Raw genomic sequence first — 27,359 nt, forward strand, 5'->3', positions numbered from 1 at the left:
CTGTTTGGAAGTTGTGCTGCGAGTTTAACTCCCATTATGGCTCTGCGCAGTACGTGGAATTGAAAGATTTCGATCGTCACGGACTCGAGCCTGTTATGCTGCTACAGCAGACCATGTCAGGACTGTCCCATCTGCACTCACTCAATATAGGTAATGTATCTTATTGTGGGCCTGCTGCAATGCAAGCAGCCCATATTATCATTGCTCATACTTCAAACTTTATTGTTATTTTTGTGTTTCTATACTAAACTCTTACGTTCGCTACGAGACGAACCGGGCCAACGAACCCCCACATATTGTATACCGTCGGAAAAGTCTCGTTCGCGCCGATTTGCGAAAACATTTCAATTGGTAACGTTTCGTGTTACCATGGCAACGCTATTCACAAACAAAACAAAAATGGGCCAATTGAATAGTATTACCTTTTGTGTAATACGAAACGAACCCTCACATGTTCTACACCGTCCGAAAGGTCAATTGCTGGCCAATGGCCGTATTTTAACTTAGGAACATTTTGTGTTTTCATGGCGACGCGATTCATGATTTTTTTTTTTTAAATGGGCCAATTTAATGGGTACGCCTAATTTGTCTAATACAAGAAGAACCGGCCAACGAACCCCCACATATGTTATACCATCGGAAAGGTAAACTTCTCGCCAATGCGCGTATTTTAAGTTGGGAACATTTCGTGTTACTATGGCGACGCTATTCACGATGTTTAAAAAAAAAAAAGCGCCAGTTTCTTTGCAAAAAATGGGCCAATTGAATGGGTACGCCTATTTTGTCTAATACGAGATGAGCCGGCCAACGAACCCCCACATATGTTACACCGTCAGAAAGGTCTTGTTTGCTTCGATGGGTGTATTTTAAATTGGGAACATTTCGTGTTACTATGGCGACGCTATTCACGATGTTTAAAAAAATGCGCCAGTTTTTTTTGCAAAAATGGGCCAATTGAATGGGTACGCCTATTGTGTCTAATACGAGATGAACTGGCCAACGAACCCCCACATATGTTATACCGTCAGAAAGGTCTCGTTTTCCCCGATGGGTGTATTTTAAATTGGGAACATTTCGTGTTAATATTGCAACGCTATTCACGAACCAAAAAAACCCACCTTTTTTCTACTACGAGACGAACCGGCCAACGAACCCCCACATATTGTATACTGTCGGAAAAGTCATGTTCGCGCCGATTTGCGAAAATCTCAATTGGTAATGTTTCGTGTTACAATGGCAACGCTATTCACAAACAAAACAAAAATGGGCCAACTGAATAGAAGCGCACATTTTGTGTAATACGAAACGAACCGGCCAAGGAACCCCCACATGTTGTATACCGTCGGAAAGGTCAACTTCTCGACAAAGGGCTTATTTTAAGTTGGGAACATTTCGTGTTACCACGGCGACGCTATTCACGATTTTTTTTTAAATGGGCCAATTGAATGGGTGCGCCTATTTTGTCTAATACGAGATGAACCGGCCAACGAACCCCCACATATGTTATACCGTCGGAAAGGTCAACTTCTCGCCAATGAGCGTATTTTAAGTTGGGAACATTTCGTGTTACCATCGCTATTCACGATGTTTAAAAAAAAAATGCGCCAGTTTTTTTGCTTTTTTTGCAAAAATGGGCCAATTGAATGGGTACGCCTATTTTGTCTAATACGAGATGAACCGGCCAACCAACCCCCACATATGTTATACCGTCGGAAAGGTCTCGTTTTCCCCGATGGGTGTATTTTAAATTGGGAACATTTCGTGTTACTATTGCAACGCTATTCACAAACAAAAAAATAAAACACCCTTTGTCTACTACGAGACGAACCGGCCAACGCACCCCCACATATTTTATACAGTCGGAAAAGTCTTGTTCGCGCCGATTTACGAAAATCTCAATTGGTAATGTTTCGTGTTACAATGGCAACGCTATTCACAAACAAAACAAAAATGGGCCAATTGAATAGAAACGCACATTTTGTGTAATACGAAACGAACCGGCCAAGGAACATGTTGTATACCGTTGGAAAGGTCAACTTCTCGACAAAGGGCTTATTTTAAGTTGGGAACATTTCGTGTTACCATGGCGACGCTATTCACAATGTTTAAAAAAAATGTGCCAGTTTTTTTTTTTTTGCAAAAATGGGCCAATTGAATGAGTACGCCTATTTTGTCTAATAGGAGATGAACCGGCCAGCAAACCCCCACATATGTTATACCGTCGGAAAGGTCTCGTTTCCCCCGATGGGTGTATTTTAAATTGGTAACGTTTCGTGTTACCATGGCAACGCTATTCACAAACAAAACAAAAATGGGCCAATTGAATAGAAACGCACCTTTTGTGTAATACGAAACGAACCGGCCAACGAACCCCCACATGTTGTATACCATCGGAAAGGTAAACTTCTCGACAAAGGGCGTATTTTAAGTTGGGAACATTTCGTGTTACCATGGCGACGCTATTTACAATGTTTAAAAAAAATGGGCCAATTGAATGGGTACGCCTATTTTGTCTAATACGAGCTGAACCGGCCAACGAACCCCCACATATGTTATACTGTCGGAAAGGTCTCGTTTTCCCCGATGGGTGTATTTTAAATTGGTAACGTTTTGTGTTACCATGGCAACGCTATTCACAAACAAAACAAAAATGGGCCAATTGAATAGAAACGCACCTTTTGTGTAATACGAAACGAACCGGCCAACGAACCCCCACATGTTGTATACCATGGGAAAGGTAAACTTCTCGACAAAGGGCATATTTTAAGTTGGGAACATTTCGTGTTACCATGGCGACGCTATTTACAATGTTTAAAAAAATGGGCCAATTGAATGGGTACGCCTATTTTGTCTAATACGAGCTGAACCGGCCAGCAAACCCTCACATATGTTATACCGTCGGAAAGATCTCGTTTTCCCCGATGGGTGTATTTTAAATTGGTAACATTTCGTGTTACCATGGCAACGCTATTCACGAACCAAAAAAATTACTACGAGACGAACCGTCCAACGAACCCCCACCTATGTTATAATATATGCTTATTGTTATTTCGCCCCTCACCTGTGACCCCCTGTAGTCCACAGAGACCTAAAACCCCACAACATCCTGGTGTCCATGCCAAACGCCCACGGTCGAGTACGGGCTATGATCTCTGACTTTGGCCTGTGTAAGAAGCTAGCAGTGGGCCGTCATAGTTTCAGTAGACGGTCTGGAGTGCCGGGGACGGAGGGCTGGATCGCTCCTGAGGTGCTCAGTGAAGACTGCAAAGACAACCCGGTAAGTAGAAAAGAGTGAAAGAGTCATTTGTGGTTTGAGAAGAGACTAAACACGATTTATTTAAGGTCAGGCGCTATCTGCTCAAGTGGATTACACTTTGTCATCCTAGTAGATTCAATAAATGTAGGCATATTTTCATGAAAGGAAAATAGCTAAAGAAGTGTATTAGGGATGTCCCGATCCCGATACCGATATTGTTTTTGCATTTCCGATCCGATACCGATACTGACCGATACTGGCCTATCCGAGCATGTATTAAAGTTTAAAGTTATTTAGCCTACATAGTTGTCAGAATCATGTTGAAAAGGGTTTTAGTACTCTTGATAACAACTAGCCAGCTGAATTAGGGGAGTTTGAATAATACACAATGGTTGGTAACAAGAAACTGACCTGTTTATTCAAGGATAAACACAAAATAGACAAAATTATACATGACAAACAGAAATGGCATCATTGAACTAGGGCTGGGCGATATGGCCTTTTTTTAATATTGCGATATTTTAAGGCCATATTGCGATACACGATATATATCTCGATATTTTGCCTTAGCCTTGAATGAACACTTGATGCATATAATCACAGCAGTATGATGATTCTATGTGTTTTGATTGATTGATTGAGACTTTTATTAGTAGGTTGCACAGTGAAGTACATATTCCGTACAATTGACCACTAAATGGTAACACCCCAATAAGTTTTTCAACTTGTTTAAGTTCATGATACAGATATATACTATCAGATATATACTATCATCATAATACAGTCATCATACAAGATAATCACATTGAATTATTTACATTATTTATAATCCAGGGTGTGGAGGGAGGCGCCGGATGTAAGTGTCAAAAAGACAGCCAAAAGAGTTTGATATGAGAATAAATCTAAAGTTAAAATATAGGGTAGAAATGCACCCATTTGCAGGAAATGTAGTCTTGATTTTCAACATTTTCTTTCAAGGCTTGCATGTCTACATTAAAACATTCTTCTTCATACTGCATTAATATATGCTACTTTTAAACTTTCATGCAGAGAAGGAAAGCACAACTAAAAAAAATCACTAATTTTTTCATACGGTGTTGATGTGGAAATTTTTGCCTCAGCATTTTGATGGTGTGGACGTGTGGCACCGAATGGAGATAAGCGTCTCGACAGACGTCACAATATTTGAACAATGATGACGAAAACTGTTTTCTCTGTCGTGTCCGTGTGTCGAAAATTGTCATGCGCTTATTTTTTTATTTGATTTTGTGCGTGGCATAGATTTGCTATGCGCAGAGGACGCTTAAACAGTGCGCAATTGCACAGGCGAGCACCTTAGAGGGAGCGTTGCTCGCACGGCTGCGCTAGCATCACAGCTAACGTTAGCCATGCTGCTACCTCTCTGCTCGGGGAGGACGTATACGTATGTGACGTATGACGTGACAGTATGTGACGTATGTCGTGACAGTATGTGACGTGTGTAAGAAGGTGCACTTGCTGTCTGTGAGAGGGAGACACGGGAAAGAGTGAGAAGAGCCTGTCGTGTAATGCCAGCAGCTAAAAGCAACTGCGTGAGAATCCACAGACGTGTGGATGTGTTGAAGGTGTGTTGGAAAATGCGGAACGGAATATACGGAGCAGCAGAAAAGTGGAATGTATTATTTAAATCGGTGCGTTGGAAAACACGGACCGGAGTTTTTTTTTAAACTGGATCTGGATCGGCATTTTCCCATGCCTTGCCGATACGCAATTTTTGGCAAATATCGGCAGCCAATCCGATCCAAATATCGGATCGGGACATCCCTAAAGTGTATGCTGAATAAAAACAAACAGAATTATCCAACTTGTTTTCTTTTCTATTCCTCTTTGTCACATTTCAGACCTGTGCTGTAGACATCTTTTCGGCCGGTTGCGTCTTCTACTACGTTGTTTCCCAAGGTAGCCACCCTTTTGGCAAATCCCTGCAGAGACAAGCCAACATCCTGCTGGGAACATACAGTCTGGACCACCTGCAAACTGACAAACACAGTAAGGCTTGAAACTGGAAGTTTTTCGTTTGCGATTAAATTGAAGAATGACCTACATTTTTTTGTCCTTTGTCTTAACCAGCTGACTTCATAGCCAGACAGTTGATAGAGCAGATGATGAGCATGGAGCCTCATCGCAGGCCTTCAGCAGAGTGTGTTCTCAAACACCCTTTCTTCTGGAGCCTGGAGAAGGAACTGCAGTTCTTTCAGGTGCACACACACCTCTTGAATGCACAAAACCCGTTGTGTAAATGGTAAATAAAAAGAGAATACAACAAATCCTTTTCAACTTATATTCAATTGAATAGACTGCAAAGACAAGATATTTCATGTTCACACTGAGAAACTTCATTTGTTTTTGCAAATAATCATGAACTTAGAATTTAATGGCAGCAACACATTGCAAAAAAGTTGTCACAGGGGCATTTTTACCACTGTGTTACATGGCCTTTCCTTTTAACAACACTCAGTAAAGGTTTGGGAACTGAGGAGACACATTTTTGAAGTGGAATTATTTCCCATTCTTGCTTGATGTACAGCATGGGTGTCAAACTCTGGCCCGCGGCCCAGTCACATAACATGTGCATACCTGCCAACTACTCCGGTTTTCCCGTAATTAGTACGGATTTCATCAACCTATTCCGGGTTACGGTTGCAGTGATAAAAAATACGTTTTTTCATTAATTAAAAAAAAAAAATTTTTTAAGTTTTATTCACGAAATCGCGTAACAACAATGACATTCGACCTGCTTCCCGTAACTTCCTATCGAGCCATTCCGCGAGGCTATTTATAGCACCGCTGCCAAGCACGAGGCACCAGTTGCCATTGTTTCCAAACGAGCGAACGATCACGGAATCAGCCGGAGAAAAATCGCATACGAGTCTTAAACCGAAAAGAAAACTGCAGTCATTCCGTGAAGAATATTCAAAAGCCTATCCGGGAATAATTATCCGTTCCAAAAAGGGTGAAAACTACGCGAATTGCACCTTGTGCAGACAAGATTTTTCGATCGGACACGGAGGAATTAGCGATGTAAAAGACCACGTTGGGACAAAAAAACACAAGTCTAATGCCGTTGCTAGCGATACAAGTGGAAAACTTTCAACGTTTTCCGGATTTTAGCCACAAAAAGGTAATGACTATCTATTGGAATTGTTTAGTACTGTTATACTGTTAAAAGTGTTTATACTATTTATGCTTTCAAGTCCAAGTTGAAGAAATCTTGTTAAATGTTGACAGCATAACTACCAAAATACAGAAGTATGTCCTTAATATTTTTGCAGTGCTATTTCTGTTGAAAAGTTCAAATGATTACATTAGAGATGTGATGTGCCACTTTTCAAGTGTCTGATGGCTTAAATTAATTTTCATTCATTTTTCATATTTTGAATTCTTTTGAAAGGCTTACAAAAAAACTACATTTGAATTGTAATTCCATGCTATTGACAGGACTATTAATTTTAATGAAGTTAGCTTACCATGTTTACAGTATGATAATTGTGATAGAAATGTGAATTTTAGGCACAGAATATTTTTTACAATTGAACAAGGCAGTAGATTATACAAGCTTGGACAGAAAGTTAATAATGACACCAATTTTTTTTTGAATGGAATTGTTTAGTACTGTTTTACCATTTGTTTACTGTAAAAAGTGTTTATACTTTCAATTAACAAATTGAAGTCTTGTGAAAGGTTGACAGGATAACTGGCATTAACTGTCAAAATAATTTCAAACTATTGAAGTTAGCTTACAGAATAAACATATGATTTTTGCTGTAATATTTTTGTTTTGAAAAGTCACTGTGACTGATAGAAAAGTGATGGTTTTAGCAACATTTTAACCTGTCTGAATGCTAATAATCATTTTGCGTCGGGGGGCGAAGCCTGAACCCCCCACCAGGACTTTGTCCTGGACCTACCGGGGCCTGCGGCCCCTGGACCCTGGCTACTAGGTTTTTCTGATTTCAAAAGTTGGCAGGTATGCATGTGCGGCTTCTGCACGCACACACAATTGAATGCAACGCACACTTCATCAACAGTGATACAGGTTACACTGAGGGTAACCGAATAAAAAACTTTAACACTGTTAGAAATATACGCCACACTGTGAATCCACACCAAACCAGAACCCTTTGCAGCACTAACTCTTCCGGGACGCTACAAGGTGTGTGTGTGTGTGGGGAGGGGGGGTTTGGTGGTAGCGGGGGTGTATTTTGTAGCGTCCCGGAAGAGTTAGTGCTGCAAAGGATTCTGGGTATTTGTTCGGTTGTGTTTATGCTGTGTTACGGTGCGGATGTTCTCCCGAAATGTGTTTGTCATTCTTGTTTGGTGTGGATTCAGTGTGGTGTGTATTTTTAACAGTGTTAAAGTTTTTTATACTGTTACCCTCAGTGTAACCTGTATCGCTGTTGATTAAGTATGCGTTGCATTCGCTCGTGTGTGCGTACAGAAGCCGCACATATCTTGTGACTGGGTCTGAACGATGTTAGAATGGATGAAAAGCGGACGTGAGGATAGCTCGTAGAGTACTTTAAAGGTTCATTTATTCAACCTTGGCCCGCGGCTTTGTTCAGTTTTAAATTTTGGCCCACTCTGTATTTGAGTTTGACACCCCTGATGTACAGCTTAAGTTGTTCAACAGTCCGGGGGTCTCTGTTGTGATATTTTAAGCTTCATAATGCGCCACACATTTTCAATGGGAGACAGGTCTGGACTCATCGGCAGTCACTCGAAGCGAGTATGACGATCCTCCTGGTAGGGGTGTATCCCTTTATGGAGGATGCCTGTGCGTGACTTAGTTTAACGTAGACAGTCACCACACGATTCTTGACAGAATCGGATCAGGGTCCAGTGGCATGGAGTCCAAGACGACTGGGGACCCTTTTCTGCTGCAGCCTTCTTCCGCCATCGCAGCCGTTGTGGTAGTTCTTAAATCTACCGTCTTAAAGTTAAAGTACCAATGATTGTCACACACACACTAGGTGTGACGAGATTATTCTCTGCATTTGACCCATCACCCTTGATCACCCCCTGGGAGGTGAGGGGAGCAGTGGGCAGCAGTGGTGGCCGCGCCCGGGAATCATTTTGGTGATTTAACCCCCAATTCCAACCCTTGATGCTGAGTGCCAAGCAGGGAGGTAATGGGTCCCATTTTTATAGTCTTTGGTATGACTCGGCCGGGGTTTGAACTCACAATCTACCGATCTCAGGGCGGACACTCTAACCACTAGGCCACTGAGTAGGTCTTCCGCCTGCTCCGCCGTTGAGGTCTTCACCGTATCCCTGGCTAGGGGGCAGTCAGGTACTAGGTCTTTGCCCAGGGCCACCTGGGGTAACAGTAGTAAAGGGGTTAACCTCCTAGTGCCCCAATACCCCATAGAGGAGCCTCCACTGCCGGATGCACTTTAACGTCATGCCCAGGACACAAATCCACGCATGTTTGGACTACAGGCAGGCCAGTCTAGTACCTGCACTCTTTTACTATGAAGCCACACTGTTGTAACACGTGGCTTGGCATTGCCTTGCTGAAATAAGCAGGGGCGTCCATGGTAACGTTGCTTGGATGGCAACATATGTTGTTCCAAAACCTGTATGTACCTTTCAGCATTATGATGTGTAAGTTACCCATGTCTTGGGCACTAACATACCCCCCATACCATCACACATGCTGCCTTTTCCACTTTGCGCCTACAACAGTCCATATGGTGACCTTTGCCCCGTCCTTGTTTGTGAATGACTGAGCATTTCATGGAAGCTGCTTTTATGTCCAATCATGGCACCCACCTGTTCCCAATTAGCCTGTTCACTTGTGGGATGTTCCAAATAAGTGTTTAATGAGCATTTCTCAACTTTCTCAGTCTTTTTTGCCACTTGTGCCAGCTTTTTTGAAACATGTTGCAGGCATCAAATTCCAAATATTTGCAAAAAGTAACGAAATTTTCCAGTGTGCACATTAAATATCTTGTCTTTGCAGTCTATTCAATTGAATATAAGTTGAAAAGGATTTGTTGTATTCTCTTTTTATTTACCTTTTACACAACGTGACAACTTCACCGGCTTTGGGTTTTGTACTTTATATACTGAAGGGTTTCTAAATGAGGACACTCCTTTGGTCAACCAGTTGACATGTGTGCATCTCTATGTGTCAACATAAGACTATATTCAAATGTTCACTAAAGGTGTGTTTTGTGTCGCCGCAGGATGTGAGTGACAGAATAGAGAAGGAGCCGCTGGACGGACCAATCGTGAGACAGCTGGAGCGAGGAGGGCGGGCTGTAGTCAAGAGTGACTGGAGGGAGCATATCACAGTGCCACTGCAGACGGGTAGGAGGTCACGCATAAATCTCTGTAACCTGACATAAATATTTATTCAGGAAGTACTTTTCACATTGATGCTTTTCCCCTCATTTTTAGTATCTTATATTTATAGTCCAGTGCTCTGATTTCTGACTGCCCTCAGTCTCCGCCTGAATAACATTTATCTCTTGTCACTTCTGATTTCCAGCACCATCCACCGTTGTGATTAGAGATGTCCGATAATGGCTTTTTTGCCAATATCCAATATTCCGATATTGTCCAACTCTTAATTACCGATTCCGATATCAACCGATACCGATATATACGGTCGTGGAATGAACACATTACCGTATTTTCCGCACTATAAGGCGCACCGGATTATTAGCCGCACCTTCAATGAATTACATATTTCATAACTTTGTCCACCAATAAGCCGCCCCGGACTATAAGCCGCGCCTACGCTGCGCTAAAGGGAATGTCAAAAAAACAGTCAGATAGGTCAGTCAAACTTTAATAATATATTAAAAACCAGCGTTCTAACAACTCTGTTCACTCCCAAAATGTACGCAAATGTGCAATCACAAACATAGTAAAATTCAAAATAGTGCAGAGCAATAGCAACATAATGTTGCTCGAACGTTAATGTCACAACACACAAAATAAACATAGCGCTCACTTTCTGAAGTTATTCTTCATTCGTAAATCCTTCGTCTTCGGTGTCCGAAGTGAAAAGTTGGGCAAATTTACGATCCACTGGCAGATGTTGGCGTCGTCTGGCGCTGCCTCCTCGTCTTAGTGAAGGTGTGTTCGCCTTCTGTCTTCCATTGTTCCCACGCAGTTAGCAGTCTAGCTTCGAATGCCCTGTTGACACCAATATCTAGCGGCTGGAGGTCTTTTGTCAATCCACCCGGAATGACGGCGAGTATTGAATTAAGCGCGTAAGCGTGTCTCTCAATGTGCTGTTATGAGCTAGCAAATATAACAACTACACTACCCAGCATGCAACGATAGTTACGAGCATGCGCGGTAGCCCTGAGAAGTTCCCACGCAGTTAGCAGTCTAGCTTCGAATGCCCTGTTGACACCAATATCTAGCGGCTGGAGGTCTTTTGTCAATCCACCCGGAATGACGGCGAGTATTGAATTAAGCGCGTAAGCTTGTCTCTCAATGTGCTGTTATGAGCTAGCAAATATAACAACTACACTACCCAGCATGCAACGATAGTTACGAGCATGAGCGGTAGCCCTGAGAAGCGATGTTGTATGCTGGGAGTTCGAATGTGGTTATGAGCACGCTGTGAGAAAACTTTGAGAACTCAGTTAACACGCCTCGTCTGCATTATTTATAATTAGACAGACAACACACTTAATAGGAGCCATTTTGGGGTCTTTACATAAACACACAAATGGAAATGAAACGTCACATATCCCAGCATGCACCGCGCGCTTCTTCTACGGGGAAAAAAGATGGCGGCTGTTTACCGTAGTTGCGAGACCTAAACTTTATGAAAATGAATCTTAATATTTATCCATATATAAAGCGCACCGGGTTATAAGGCGCACTGTCAGCTTTTGAGAAAGTTTGTGGTTTTTAGGTGCGCCTTATAGTGCGGAAAATACGGTATTATGCCTAATTTTGTTGTGATGCCCCGCTGGATGCATTAAACAATGTAACAAGGTTTTCCAAAATAAATCAACTCCAGTTATGGAAAAAAATGCCAACATGGCACTGCCATATTTATTATTGAAGTCACAAAGTGCGTTATTTTTTTTAACATGCCTCAAAACAGCAGCTTGGAATTTGAGACATGCTCAAAAATTTTACCTTGAAAATAATTTTTTACCTTGAAAATCATTTTTAACATTGAGGAAAAAAAATTTACCTTGAAAATTTTTTTTACCTTAAAAAAATGTTTTACCTTGAAAATCATTTTTTACATTGAAAAAAAAATTTACCTTGAAAAATTTTTCTTACGTTAAAAAAAATTTTTACCTTAAAAAATGTTTTTACCTTGAAAATTGTTTTTATCTTGAAAATCATTTTTTACCTTGAAAATCATTTTTTACCTTGAAAAAAAAATGTTACCTTGAAAAAAAATGTTTACCTTGAAAATCATTTTTTACATTGAAAATCATTTTTTACCTTGAAAATCATTTTTTACATTGAAAAAAAAATGTACCTCGAAAAAAAAATTTAACTTTAAAAAAAAATTTTTACCTTAAAAATCATTTTTTACCTTGAAAATCATTTTTTACCTTGAAAATCATTTTTTACCTTGAAAATTTTTTTTACCTTGAAAATCATTTTTTACCTTGAAAAAAAATTTTACCTTGAAAAATTTTTTTTACCATAAAAAATTTTTTTACCTTGAAAATCATTTTTTAATTTGAAAATCATTCATTTTTTACCTAGAAATTTTTTTTTTACCTTAGAAAAATGTTTTGCCTTGAAAAAAAATTTTTACCTTGAAAATCATTTTTTACCTTGAAAATCATTTTTTACCTTGAAAAAAAAAATGTACCTTGAAAAAAAAGTTACTTTGAAAATCATTTTTAACCTTGAAAAAAAATGTTTACCTTAAAAACATTTTTTTACCTTAAAACATTTTTTTACCTACAAAATCATTTTTTACCTTGAAAATTATTTTTTACCTTGAAAATCATTTTTTACCTTGAAAAAAAAATTTTACCTTGAAAAAAAAATGTTACCTTGAAAATCATTGTTTACCTTGAAAATCATTTTTAAACCTGAAAAAAAAAATTTACCTTGAAAAAATTTTTTTTCCTTAAAAAAATTTTTTGCCTTGAAAATAATTTTTTACCTTAAAAATCATTTTTAACGTTGAAAAAAAAAATTTACCTTGAAAAATTTTTTTTACCTTGAAAAAAATTTTTTACCTTGAAAATCATTTTTTACCTTGAAAATCATTTTTAACCTTGAAAAAAAAATTTAACCTTGGAAAAATTTTTTACCTTGAGAATCATTTTTTACCTTCAAAATCATTTTTTACCTTGAAAAAAAAATGTTATACCTTCAAAATCATTTTTACCTTGAAAAAAAAGTTTTACCTTGAAAAAAATTTTTTACCCTAAAAATTTTTTTTACCTTGAAAATCATTTTTAACCTTGAAAAAAAAATGTATCTTGAAAATTTTTTTTACCTTCAAAATTTTTTTTTACCTAGAAAATAATTTTTTACCCTGAAAATCATTTTTTACCTTCAAAATCATTTTTAACCTTGAAAAAAAAAAAAATACCTTGAAAATCATTTTTTACCTTGAAAAAAAAATGTTACCTTGAAAATCATTTTTACCTTGAAAATCATTTTTAACCTTGAAAAAAAAATTTTACCTTGAAAAAAAATGTTTACCTTGAAAATCATTTTTTACCTTGAAAATCATTTTTTACCTTGAAAATCATTTTTAACCTTGAAAAAAAAATGTTACCTTAAAAATCATTTTTTACCTTGAAAATCATTTTTAACCTTGAAAAAAAAATGTTACCTTGAAAAAAATGTTTCACCTTGAAAATCATTTCTAACCTTGAAAATGAGGAGGTTGAGGTGGTGAATATTGTAGCGTCCCGGAAGAGTTAGTGCTGCAAGGGGTTCTGGGTATTTGTTCTGTTGTGTTTATGTTGTGTTACGGTGCGGATGTTCTCCCGAAATGTGTTTGTCATTCTTGTTTGGTGTGGGTTCACAGTGTAGCGCATATTTGTAACAGTGTTATAGTTTTTTATACGGCCACCCTCAGTGTGACCTGTATGGCTGTTGACCAAGTATGCCTTGCATTCACTTGTGTGTGTGAAAAGCCGTAGATATTATGTGACTGGGCCGGCACGCAAAGGCAATGCCTTTAAGGTTTATTGGCGCTCTGTACTTCTCCCTACGTCCGTGTACACAGCGGCATACATTTTACTTTTTAAAAAACTGATACTGATAATTTCCGATATTAAATTTAAAAGCATTTATCGGCTGATCATATCGGCAGTCCGATATTATCGGACATCTCTAATTGTGATGTGTTTTTGTCTCCTTACAGATCTGAGAAAGTTTCGTTCCTACAAAGGTGGCTCGGTCAGAGACCTCCTCCGTGCAATGAGAAACAAGGTAAGAGTGGAGTCACATCCAATGTTGCCCTTAACGCACTTTTTCTGTCTTTGGACGCTGTTTCTTTTTTCTTTTCTTTTTTTCCGGCCCTGCCTTCTTCAGGTCAAAACTCCAGTTTGCTTGTTTTTTTAATAGTTTAATAGTTTTTTTGAATAATTATCGCTTTCCGCTGGTGTTTTGTTTTGTTTATATTTGCTGGTGTTGTGCCAAAATGTGACTGCCTACCAATAATGTAAAAAATAAAGAACATTTTTACCTTGAAACATTTTTTTACCTTAAAACATTTTTTTAACCTTAAAAAAAATTTTTACCTGGAAAATTGTTTTTACCTTGAAAATAATTTTTTACCTTGAAAATCATTTTTTACCTTGAAAAAAAAAATGTTACCTTGAAAAAAAAATTTTACCTTGAAAATCATTTTTTACCTTGAAAATCATTTTTAACCTTGAAAAAAAAATTTACCTTGAAAAAAAATTTTTACCTTAAAAAAATTTTTTACCTTAAAAATTTTTTTTACCTAAAAAAATCATTTTTTTACCTTGAAAATCATTTTTTACATTGAAAAAAAAAAAATACCTCGAAAAAAAAAATTTTTACCTTAAAAAATTTGTTTTACCTTGGAAATCATTTTTTACCTTGAAAATCATTTTTTACCTTGAAAATCATTTTTAACCTTGAAAAAAAAAATTTACCTTGAAAATTTTTTTTTACCTTGAAAATCATTTTTTACCTTGAAAATCATTTTTTACCTTGAAAAAAAATTTTTACCTTGAAAATCATTTTTTACCTTGAAAATCATTTTCTACCTTGAAAAAAAAAAAATACCTCGAAAAAAAAAATTTTTACCTTAAAAAATTTGTTTTACCTTGGAAATCATTTTTTACCTTGAAAATCATTTTTTACCTTGAAAATCATTTTTAACCTTGAAAAAAAAAATTTACCTTGAAAATTTTTTTTTACCTTGAAAATCATTTTTTACCTTGAAAATCATTTTTTACCTTGAAAAAAAATTTTTACCTTGAAAATCATTTTTTACCTTGAAAATCATTTTCTACCTTGAAAAAAAAATTTTACCTTAAAAATCATTTTTTACCTTGAAAAATTTTTTTTACCATAAAATAATTTTTTATCTTGAAAATCATTTTTTAATTTGAAAATCATTTTTTACTTTCAAAATCATTTTTTACCTTGAAAATTTTTTTTTACCTTAAAAAAATGTTTTGCCTTGAAAAAAAAATGTTTTGCCTTGGAAAAAAAAAATGTTACCTTGAAAATCATTTTTTACCTTGGAAACAAGGTAAGAGTGCAGTCACATCCAATGTTGCCCTTAACGCACTTTTTCTGTCTTTGGACGCTGTTTCTTTTTTCCTTTTTTTTTTCGGCCCTGCCTTCTTCAGGTCAAAACTCCAGTTTGCTTGTTTTTTTAATAGTTTAATAGTTTTTTTGAATAATTATCGCTTTCCGCTGGTGTTTTGTTTTGTTTATATTTGCTGGTGTTGTGCCAAAATGTGACTGCCTACCAATAATGTAAAAAATAAAGAAAATTTTTACCTTAAAACATTTTTTTACCTTAAAAAAAATTTTTACCTGGAAAATTGTTTTTACCTTGAAAATCATTTTTTACCTTGAAAATCATTTTTTACCTTGAAAAAAAAATGTTACCTTGAAAAAAAATTTTTACCTTGAAAATCATTTTTTACCTTGAAAATCATTTTTAACCTTGAAAAAAAAATTTACCTTGAAAAATTTTTTTTACCTTAAAAAAATTTTTTACCTTAAAAAATTTTTTTACCTAAAAAATCATTTTTTACCTTGAAAATCATTTTTTACATTGAAAAAAAAAATTTACCTCGAAAAAAAATGTTTACCTTAAAAATTTGTTTTACCTTGGAAATCATTTTTTACCTTGAAAATCATTTTTTACCTTGAAAATCATTTTTAACCTTGAAAAAAAAATTTTACCTTGAAAATTTTTTTTTACCTTGAAAATCATTTTTTACCTTGAAAATCATTTTTTACCTTGAAAAAAAAATTTTACCTTGAAAATCATTTTTTACCTTGAAAATCATTTTCTACCTTGAAAAAAAAAATTTACCTTAAAAATCATTTTTTACCTTGAAAAATTTTTTTTACCATAAAAAAATGTTTTATCTTGAAAATCATTTTTTAATTTGAAAATCATTTTTTACTTTCAAAATAATTTTTTACCTTGAAAATTTTTTTTTACCTTAAAAAAATGTTTTGCCTTGAAAAAAAAATGTTACCTTGAAAATCATTTTTTACCTTGGAAACAAGGTAAGAGTGCAGTCACATCCAATGTTGCCCTTAACGCACTTTTTCTGTCTTTGGACGCTGTTTCTTTTTTCTTTTTTTTTTCCAGCCCTGCCTTCTTCAGGTCAAAACTCCGGTTTGCTTGTTTTTTTAATAGTTTAATAGTTTTTTTGAATAATTATCGCTTTCCGCTGGTGTTTTGTTTTGTTTATATTTGCTGGTGTTGTGCCAAAATGTGACTGCCTACCAATAATGTAAAAAATAAAGAACATTTTTACCTTAAAACATTTTTTTACCTTAAAAAAAATTTTTACCTGGAAAATTGTTTTTACCTTGAAAATCATTTTTTACCTTGAAAATCATTTTTTACCTTGAAAAAAAGTTACCTTGAAAAAAAAATTTTACCTTGAAAATCATTTTTTACCTTGAAAATCATTTTTAACCTTGAAAAAAAAATTTACCTTGAAAAATTTTTTTTTACCTTAAAAAAATTTTTTACCTTAAAAATTTTTTTTACCTAAAAAATCATTTTTTACCTTGAAAATCATTTTTTACATAGAAAAAAAAAATGTACCTCGAAAAAAAATTTTTACCTTAAAAATTTGTTTTACCTTGGAAATCATTTTTTACCTTGAAAATCATTTTTTACCTTGAAAATCATTTTTAACCTTGAAAAAAAAATTTTACCTTGAAAATTTTTTTTTACCTTGAAAATCATTTTTTACCTTGAAAATCATTTTTTACCTTGAAAAAAAATTTTTACCTTGAAAATCATTTTTTACCTTGAAAATCATTTTCTACCTTGAAAAAAAAAATTTACCTTAAAAATCATTTTTTACCTTGAAAAAATTTTTTTACCATAAAAAAATTTTTTACCTTGAAAATCATTTTTTAATTTGAAAATCATTTTTTACTTTCAAAATCATTTTTTACCTTGAAAATTTTTTTTTACCTTAAAAAAATGTTTTGCCTTGAAAAAAAAAAGTTTTGCCTTGAAAAAAAAAATTTTACCTTGAAAATCATTTTTTACCTTGGAAACAAGGTAAGAGTGGAGTCACATCCAATGTTGCCCTTAACGCACTTTTTCTGTCTTTGGACGCTGTTTCTTTTTTCTTTTTTTTTTCCAGCCCTGCCTTCTTCAGGTCAAAACTCCAGTTTGCTTGTTTTTTTAATAGTTTAATAGTTTTTTTGAATAATTATCGCTTTCCGCTGGTGTTTTGTTTTGTTTATATTTGCTGCTGTTGTGCCAAAATGTGACTGCCTACCAATAATGTAAGGGGGACGACGTGGCGCAGTTGGGAGAGTGGCCGTGCCAGCAACCTGAGGGTTCCTGGTTCGATCCCCACCTACCAACCTTGTCATGTCCGCACTGCAAAAAGTCAGTGTTCAAAACCAAGGAAAAAAAATTTCAAAAATGAGGGGTATTTTACTTGAACTAAGCAAAATGATCTGCCAATAGAACAAGAAAATTCGGCTTGTCAAGACTTTCCAAAACAGGTCAAATTAGATAACCTAAATCAGGGGTCGGCAACCCGCGGCTCTTTAGCGCCGCCCTAGTGGCTCTCTGGAGCTTTTTAAAAAATGTATGAAAAATGGCAAAAGATGAGGGGAAAAAAATATATTTTTAGTTTTAATATGGTTTCTGTGGGAGGACAAACATGACACACGCCTCCTTAATTGTTATAAATCACACTGTTTATATTAAACATGCTTCGCTGATTCGAGTATTTGGCGAGCGCCGCTTTGTCCTACTAATTTTGACAACAGTCAAGGGGTGCATTCTACGGCGGGGGTGCGTTATCCGGCACAACACCTGCCGCAATACACCGCTTCCCACCTACAGCTTTCTTCTTTGCTGTCTCCATTGTTCATTGAACAAATTGCAAAAGATTCACCAACACAGATGTCCAGAATACTGTGGAATTTTGCGATGAAAACAGACGACTTAATAGCTGGCCACCATGCTGTCCCAAAATGTCCTCTACAATCCGTGACGTCACGCGCAGGCGTCATCATACCGAGACGTTTTCAGCAGGATATTTTGCGCGAAATTTAAAATTGCACTTTAGTAAGCTATTGGCATGTGTTGCAATGTTAAGATTTCATCATTGATATATAAACTATCAGACTGCGTGGTCGCTAGTAGTGGCTTTCAGTCGGCCTTTAAACATCAAGTCTGTTTTTGTTCCTTCCAACAGAAACATCATTACCGGGAGTTGCCTCTCGACGTCCAGGAGACCCTCGGCTCCATCCCGGACGACTTTGTCTCCTACTTCACGTCCCGTTTCCCGCACCTGCTCATGCACACGTACTTGGCCATGCGGACCTGCGCTACGGAGAGGCCTTTCTTGCCTTACTATTCCAAAATGGCACGAGTGGAGGCGCCACTAACGCGAAATGAACGTCAAACGAACACAACACCGAACCAAGAGTGCACACAGACGTCACAGGAAGGTGAAAGCCCATCTGAGTGTGAAGCCTCTTCTTCTTCATCATCATCGCCGCCGCCGCCGCACGACCCGTCTTCTTGTGCATCAGGTGAGACTCAGTCAGACTTGAACTGCCTCAGAACCCCAAACTCTTGAACTCCATTCAGTCCGAGACTTTGAAAAGCGGAGCTGTGTGATTTACTTGAAGACCTTTTACGGGACCAGTTGCTGTGTTTTGTGGTGTCGAGGACCAGGCCTGCAGTGCCTGGGGACGCGCTCGCCCGGACCAGCTGCTGCTGCGTCCTAATTGAAGTGCCTTCCGGGTCAAATGCAACTAGAACCGTCCGCAAGTCCGACAGCCACAACGAGTTGCCGGGTTTTGTTGTCGTAGCTAAACTGAGCAAGAAGGTTTTTTTTAAGAAGTCCAAAAAGAGTATTTGTCCCAAAAAAAAACAAAAAAAACCTGGCCTTCTATTGTGGGAATTGTGGGTAATTTTATTGTGCAATGTTGTATTTTTCAGTGGGTTTGTTCACTGCACAGATACTGTATGAATATTTTTGACAGACCCGATGCAAAAATTTGCATCGTCAATGTGGCAACCGTGCCTTTTTTTTAATAAACAAATAACTCATAAATCTAATTATGCTAAATCTGCTTGTTAATGCTGCTAAGTGCTTCTTGTCAATCAAGATGTGTGCTGCAAGTGGAGGATTTTTTTCATGATATGAATTCTGCAGGTAATTTTACTATGGTTATATTTTTTTTTTTTTGCTTTAAATGACTTGAGAGGGCAAATCTGCAGAGAGTACTCCTATGTGTGAAAGTGAAGGTAATGACATGTGCATTAAAGTATTTTGTTTTATACTCAATTTGTGTGTTATTTGCAGACTTGGCTGTCATTTAAACATGCTGAAAGTATAATAATGATATACAAAATGTTCTTGCCATTTGGTGAGTTACAAAAGAGTAATCTGTCGAGTGTCCGTGACAAAGGTTTCAAGTGACTTAGACATGAGTTCAAATCAACCACTGGTAGTACCGTATTTTCCGCACCATAAGGCGCCCTGGGTTATAAGCCGCGCCTTCAATGAACGGCATATTTCAAAACTTTGTCCACCTATAAGCCGCCCCGTGTTGTAAGCCGCATCTAACTGCGCTAAAGGAATGTCAAAAAAACAGTCAAATAGGTCAGTCAAACTTTAATAATATATTAAAAACCAGCGTGATGTGGGCGTGCATGGAGTCGTATATCAACATGGACGAAGCTGCGTGAAAAAAGCCACCCCGGCCTCTTCGCGTAAACTTAAACTTACCTTAACCACTCGCTCATCTTTTCTTCATCCATCCCTTCGAGTTAGCTTTTATGATGACGCCGGCTGGAAAGGTCTCTTTTGGCAAGGTCCTTTTGAATATCACCATGGGTGGAAGTTTCTGGCCATTAGCATGGCAAGCTAGAACCACAGTGAAGGATGACTTCTCATTCCCTGTGGTGCAAATATTCACCGTACGTGCTCCCGTTGTATCCACAGTGCGGTTCACAGGAATATCAGTTGCTGTGAAATAGTAATCCGTGTGCGGATGGAGAGATTGCGTCTTTTCATGAACCGGATACCTGTCGTTTAGTAGGAGCCATTTTGTGGTCTTTACAGATGTAAACACACAAAGGAAATGAAACGTACGGTGATATCCGCGCCCTTTTTCTTCTTCTACGCGGGCGGGTGGTTGCTTACAGTAGAAGAAGAAGCGCTTCCTGTTCTATGGGGGCGGGTGCTTACCTTGGCGGTTGCTTGCGTAGAAGAAGAAGCGCTTCCTGTTCTACCGGGAAAAAAGATGGCGGCTGTTTACCGTAGTTACGAGACCGAAACTTTATGAAAATGAATCTTAATATTAATCCATATATAAAGCGCACCGGGTTATAAGGCGCACTGTCAGCTTTTGAGAAAATTTGTGGTTTTTAGGTGCGCCTTATAGTGCGGAAAATACGGTATAATATTTTATTAAATAATAGCTCAAATGTGCATATTTTTTTTAATGATCAAGTTGAACACAGGATAGCCTGAAGTTGTGACAACATTGTTAGTTTTAATGTTCAACATCCAATTTACTACTAATAAAAATATGCATTTAAACATATGTTAATCTTTTTTTTTTCTTTATGGTATTTTATTATAAAAAATATTGAACACAGGATAGTCTGCTTGTATAATATTTTATTAAATAATAGCTCAAATGTGCATCTTTTTTTAAATTGTTTTTAATGATGAAGTTGAACACAGGATACCCTGAAGTTGTGACAACATTGTTAGTTTTAATGTTCTACATCCAAATACTGTAATTCACTATTAATTAATGCATTTAAACATATTTTGATCTTTTTTTTTCTTTATGGTATTTTATTATTAAAAAATATTGAACACAAGATAGTCTGCTAGTATAATATTTTATTAAATAATAGCTCAAATGTGCATTTAAAAAAAAATTGTTTTGAATGATCAAGTTGAACATAAAATAGACTGAAGTTGTGACAACATTGTTAGTTTTAATGTTCAACATCCAAATACTGTAATTTACTATTAATTAATGCATTTAAACATATGTTGATCTTTTTGTTTTCTTTGTGGTATTTTATTATTAAAAAATATTGAACACAAGATAGTCTGCTAGTATAATATTTTATTAAATAATAGCTCAAATGTGCATTTTTTTTTAATTGTTTTGAATGATCAAGTTCAACACAAAATAGCCTGAAGTTGTGACATTGTTAGTTTTAATGTTCAACATCCAAATACTGTAATTTACTATTAATTAATGCATTTAAACACATGTTGATCTTTTTGTTTTCTTTGTGGTATTTTATTATTAAAAAATATTGAACACAAGATAGTCTGCTAGTATATTATTGTATTAAATAATAGCTCAAATGTGCATTTTTTTAAAATTGTTTTGAATGATCAAGTTGAACACAAAATAGCCTGAAGTTGTGACAACATTGTTAGTTTTAATGTTCAACATCCAAATACTGTAATTTACTATTAATTAATGCATTTAAACATATGTTGATCTTTTTGTTTTCTTTGTGGTATTTTATTATTAAAAAATATTGAACACAAGATAGTCTGCTAGTATAATATTTTATTAAATAATAGCTCAAATGTGCATTTTTTTTAAATTGTTTTGAATGATCAAGTTCAACACAAAATAGCCTGAAGTTGTGACATTGTTAGTTTTAATGTTCAACATCCAAATACTGTAATTTACTATTAACTAATGCATTTAAACATATGTTGATCTTTTTGTTTTCTTTGTGGTATTTTATTATTAAAAAATATTGAACACAAGATAGTCTGCTAGTATAATATTTTATTAAATAATAGCTCAAATGTGCATTTTTTTTAAAGTGTTTTGAATGATCAAGTTGAACACAAAATAGCCTGAAGTTGTGACAACATTGTTAGTTTTAATGTTCAACATCCAAATACTGTAATTTACTATTAACTAATGCATTCAAACATATGTTGATCTTTTTGTTTTCTTTGTGGTATTTTATTATTAAAAAATATTGAACACAAGATAGTCTGCTAGTATAATATGTTATTAAATAATAGCTCAAATGTGCATTTTTTTTTTAAATTGTTTTGAATGATCAAGTTGAACACAAAATAGCCTGAAGTTGTGACAACATTGTTAGTTTTAATGTTCAACATCCAAATACTGTAATTTACTATTAATTAATGCATTTAAACATATGTTGCTTTTTTGTTTTCTTTGTGGTATTTTATTATTAAAAAATATTGAACACAAGATAGTCTGCTAGTATAATATTTTATTAAATAATAGCTCAAATGTGCATTTAAAAAAAAATTGTTTTGAATGATCAAGTTGAACACAAAATAGCCTGAAGTTGTGACATTGTTAGTTTTAATGTTCAACATCCAAATACTGTAATTTACTATTAATTAATGCATTTAAACACATGTTGATCTTTTTGTTTTCTTTGTGGTATTTTATTATTAAAAAATATTGAACACAAGATAGTCTGCTAGTATATTATTGTATTAAATAATAGCTCAAATGTGCATTTTTTTTTTAATTGTTTTGAATGATCAAGTTGAACACAAAATAGCCTGAAGTTGTGACATTGTTAGTTTTAATCTTCAACATCCAAATACTGTAATTTACTATTAATTATTGCATTTAAACATATGTTGATCTTTTTGTTTTCTTTGTGGTATTTTATTATTAAAAAATATTGAACACAAGATAGTCTACTAGTATAATATTTTATTAAATAATAGCTCAAATGTGCATTCTTTTTAAATTGTTTTGAATGATCAAGTTGAACACAGGATAGCCTGAAGTTGTGACAACATTGTTAGTTTTAATGTTCAACATCCAATTTACTACTAATAAAAATATGCATTTAAACATATGTTAATCTTTTTTTTTCTTTGTGGTATTTTATTATAAAAAATATTGAACACAGGATAGTCTGCTTGTATAATATTTTATTAAATAATAGGTCAAATGTGCATATTTTTTTAAATAGTTTTTAATGATAAAGTTGAACACATGATAGCCTGAAGTTGTGACAACATTGTTAGTTTTAATGTTCAACATCCATATACTGCAATTTACTACTAATAAAAATATGCATTTAAACATATGTTAATCTTTTTTTTTTCTTTATGGTATTTTATTATAAAAAATATTGAACACAGGATAGTCTACTAGTAAAATATGTTATTAAATAATAGGTCAAATGTGCATCTTTTTTAAAAGTTATTTTTAATGATCAAGTTGAACACAGGATAGCCTGAAGTTGTGACAACATTGTTAGTTTTAATGTTCAACATCCAAATACTGTAATTTACTATTAATGAATGCATTTAAACATATGTTGATCTTTTTGTTTTCTTTTTGTGGTATTTTATTATTAAAAAATATTGAACACAGGATAGTCTGCTAGTATAATATTTTATTAAATAATAGTTCAAATGTGCATCTTTTTTTAAATTGTTTTGAATGATCAAGTTGAACACAAAATAGCCTGAAGTTGTGACATTGTTAGTTTTAATATTCAACATCCAAATACTGTAATTTACTATTAATTAATGCATTTAAACATATGTTGATCTTTTTGTTTTCTTTGTGGTATTTTATTATTAAAAAGTATTGAACACAAGATAGTCTGCTAGTATAATATTTTATTAAATAATAGCTCAAATGTGCATCTTTTTTTAATAGTTTTTAATGATCAAGTTGAACACAGGATAGCCTGAAGTTGTGACAACATTGTTAGTTTTAATGTTCAACATCCAAATACTGTAATTTACTATTAATTAATGCATTTAAACATATGTTGATATTTTTGTTTTCTTTGTGGTATTTTATTATTAAAAAATATTGAACACAAGATAGTCTGCTAGTATAATATTTTATTAAATAATAGCTCAAATGTGCATTTTTTAAAAATTGTTTTGAATGATCAAGTTGAACACAAAATAGCCTGAAGTTGTGACAACATTGTTAGTTTTAATGTTCAACATTCAATTTACTACTAATAAAAATATGCATTTCAACATATGTTAATCTTTTTTTTTCTTTATGGTATTTTATTATTAAAAAAATATTGAACACATGATAGTCTGCTCGTCAAATATGTTATTAAATAATAGGTCAAATGTGCATTTTTTAAAAATTGTTTTGAATGATCAAGTTGAACACAAAATAGCCTGAAGTTGTGACATTGTTAGTTTTAATGTTCAACATCCAAATACTGTAATTTACTATTAATTAATGCATTTAAACACATGTTGATCTTTTTGTTTTCTTTGTGGTATTTTATTATTAAAAAATATTGAACACAAGATAGTCTGCTAGTATAATATTTTATTAAATAATAGCTCAAATGTGCATTTAAAAAAAAATTGTTTTGAATAATCAAGTTGAACAAAATAGCCTGAAGTTGTGACATTGTTAGTTTTAATGTTCAATCATGGTTCGTCAGTGTAATAATTATTATTACCTGTGGTAATGCCACCATGATACAACATTTGTATTATAATCCTTAAACAAAGTAACAGTGAAAGTCAAAGTATTAATCACTGAATGGAGAACTGAGGGTGGGATTAAATAAATGATCTTCTTCCCACTCCCTTTCAGGCAAAACTGGATCATCATGTTTACGTATTGTACATTACCTTTTGCATTATATTCATTTATATTATTATGTGTTGTCTAGCTTGTACTTTTTTTGTCATTGCCTGAAATAAATGAATACATTAAAAAAAGAGAATGAAAATGGAATATCCAAATACTGTAATTTACTACTAATAAAAATATGCTTTTAAACATATGTTAATTTTTTTTTCTTTGTGGTATTTTATTATAGAATTATTAAGTAATAGCTCAAATGTACATCTTTTTTATTTTTATTTTTAATGATCAAAAAGAGCTGCTGGGGAAAGCTTTTAAAGAGGGAGACGTTTGAGATATTTTGTCAACTCTCGCTTGCCGTAGCTGCCAATTTTGGGCCCGCCATGTTTAAAGAGACATAACCATAATAATCCATGAATGTAGGCTCATATAACTTCTTTGTTTGTCTTGTCTTTATTGTAGAAGATGCAATTCAACCACACAACAACTACAACTACACAACAAATACTCCAACGCCTTACTTCCTATCATCAACGTCACTTTTCTATCTCTCCCCGGAAGTCCCGCCCCCCAGCCAAAGTCATTGGCTAACACCCCGTAGCGCATAGACATCTTCTAAGGGTACGCAGCATGGAGCGCTACTGCCTACAGGCGCTGACGAGACGCGAGGCCGCCATCTTGGAGTGGTGATCCGCTCCACTCAGTGCAATTCATTTGTCAGGAGCAATGAACTGTCAGCGCATTTAATTCATTTTATCTCACTGAATACCACTGATTTTCACGCAGTTTTTTGTCATACGTGTAGCTATGATGAAGGACCATACTTGCCAATTCTCCCGGATTTTCAGCGCATCTCCCGAAAACCTCCTGGGACAAATTTTCTCCCGAAAATCTCCCGAAATTCAGGCGGAGCTGGAGGCCACGCCAATGTTGTGACACTTTTAAACAGGACAATACTGCCATCTACTGTACATGCATATGTGACCCACCCATAATGTGTCACATTTTTGTGTTGATTTATTTATTTTATTTTGTGGTTTGAGTTCGTTTTTGGAGCTGTCGTTCCACATTTATCAGTATTCACATTGGTCAGTAGGGGGCAGTAGGGCGTTTCTTCCCAATTGAATGCTATCACCTGCAGACCGGAAGTGTCTTGTCATTCTGATGAGCGCGACCAGTCTGTGAACAATTGAATCGTCCTGCGTGCTTTTTCCTCCTGTATAACAGGTTAGTTTTGGTGAATCAACTCACTGAATAATATCCATGTGATCTTTATAAGTTTAAGTACACATTCTGATGGTGGAGCCTAACTCTAAAGTGTTTGTGAGTTGTAGTTTGTATTTGTGAATGAATCCAGTGCACAGCTGCAGTAATCAATACAAAAAGGCGACGTGAGTGCGCAATGTTTATATAGGAACTTCTGATCCTAACTCAGACTCCCAAATTAGAGCTCCCGTTTTCTTATTGATTTTATAATGTATATTTGTATAATGTGTGTGTTCTGAAATAGTGACAGAGAATAGAACAAGGATGGACAATTCAACCCTTAACTCAACAATGAGTAGAATGAGTGTTATGTGTGTGTATATGTGTAAATAAATGAACACTGAAATTCAAGTATTTCTTTTATATATATATATAATATATTGGGGCGGCATGGCGTAGTGGGTAGAGCAACCGTGCCAGAAACCTGAGGGTTGCAGGTTCGCTCCCCGCCTCATACCATCCAAAAATCGCTGCCGTTGTGCCCTTGGGCGGGACACTTCACCCTTTGCCCCCGGTGCCACTCACACCGGTGAATTGAATGATGAATGATAGGTGGTGGTCGGAGGGGCCGTTGGCGCAAATTGCAGCCACGCTTCCGTCAGTCTACCCCAGGGCAGCTGTGGCTATGAAAGTAGCTTACCACCACCAGGTGTGAATGATTGATGGGTTCTACATGTAAAGCGACTTTGGGTACTTAGAAAAGCGCTATATAAATCCCAGTTATTATTATTATTATTATATATATATATATATATATATATATGTATGTGTGGGGGGAAAAAATCACAAGACTATTTCATCTCTACAGGCCTGTTTCATGAGGGGGGTACCCTCAATCGTCAGGAGATTTTCTGAGAATCTCCTGACGATTGAGGTACCCCCCTCATGAAACAGGCCTGTAGAGATGAAATAGTCTTGTGATTTTTTTCCCCCACACATACATATATTGCGCTCTACTACGGTATCGAGCACTATTTTTTGGATAACCTTATTAAGACATATATATATATATATATATATATATATATGTAATAAAAAAAATATATATATATAGCTAGAATTCACTGAAAGTCAAGTATTTCTTATATATATATATATACATCTTAACCACGCCCCCAACCACGCCCCTGACCACGCCCCCCACCCCACACCTCCCACCTCCCGAAATCGGAGGTCTCAAGGTTGGCAAGTATGATGCTGCGTCTACTTATAAGATGTGTGTATGTGTATATATATATATATATATATATATATATATATATATATATATATATATATATATATATATATATACGTATACATATATATATATATATATAGCATCATGGCTAATAAAAATATGCATTAAAATATATGTTAATCTTTTTTTTCTTTATGGTATTTTATTATAAAAAAAATATTAAGTAATAGCTCAATTGTACATAATTTTTCTTTTTTTTTAATGATTTAAAAAAACTGCTGAGGAAACCTTTTAATGAGGAGGAAGGCGTTTGAGCTATTTTGCCAACTCTCGCTTGCCGTAGCTGCCATGTTTGGCCCCGCCATGTTT

The 27,359-nt window shown here is 35.2% G+C and overlaps 1 protein-coding gene across 1 annotated transcript in view; it reads left to right on the plus strand.

Moving 5' to 3' along the window:
- The window catches only part of ern1 (endoplasmic reticulum to nucleus signaling 1), a 90,453-nt gene extending 71,227 nt beyond the window's left edge, over nt 1-19,226 (plus strand). The window contains exons 16-22 of the mRNA XM_061974367.1: nt 51-150; nt 3,078-3,277; nt 5,137-5,284; nt 5,366-5,493; nt 9,484-9,607; nt 13,620-13,687; nt 18,157-19,226. Of these exons, the coding sequence (XP_061830351.1) occupies nt 51-150; nt 3,078-3,277; nt 5,137-5,284; nt 5,366-5,493; nt 9,484-9,607; nt 13,620-13,687; nt 18,157-18,543 (1,155 nt within the window). The 3' untranslated portion in view covers nt 18,544-19,226. The remainder of the gene's footprint in view (nt 1-50; nt 151-3,077; nt 3,278-5,136; nt 5,285-5,365; nt 5,494-9,483; nt 9,608-13,619; nt 13,688-18,156) is intronic.
- Nucleotides 19,227-27,359: the final 8,133 nt, after the last annotated feature.

The sequence above is a fragment of the Nerophis lumbriciformis genome, linkage group LG22 (assembly GCF_033978685.3).
Source record: "Nerophis lumbriciformis linkage group LG22, RoL_Nlum_v2.1, whole genome shotgun sequence".
Classification (NCBI taxonomy): domain Eukaryota; kingdom Metazoa; phylum Chordata; class Actinopteri; order Syngnathiformes; family Syngnathidae; genus Nerophis; species Nerophis lumbriciformis.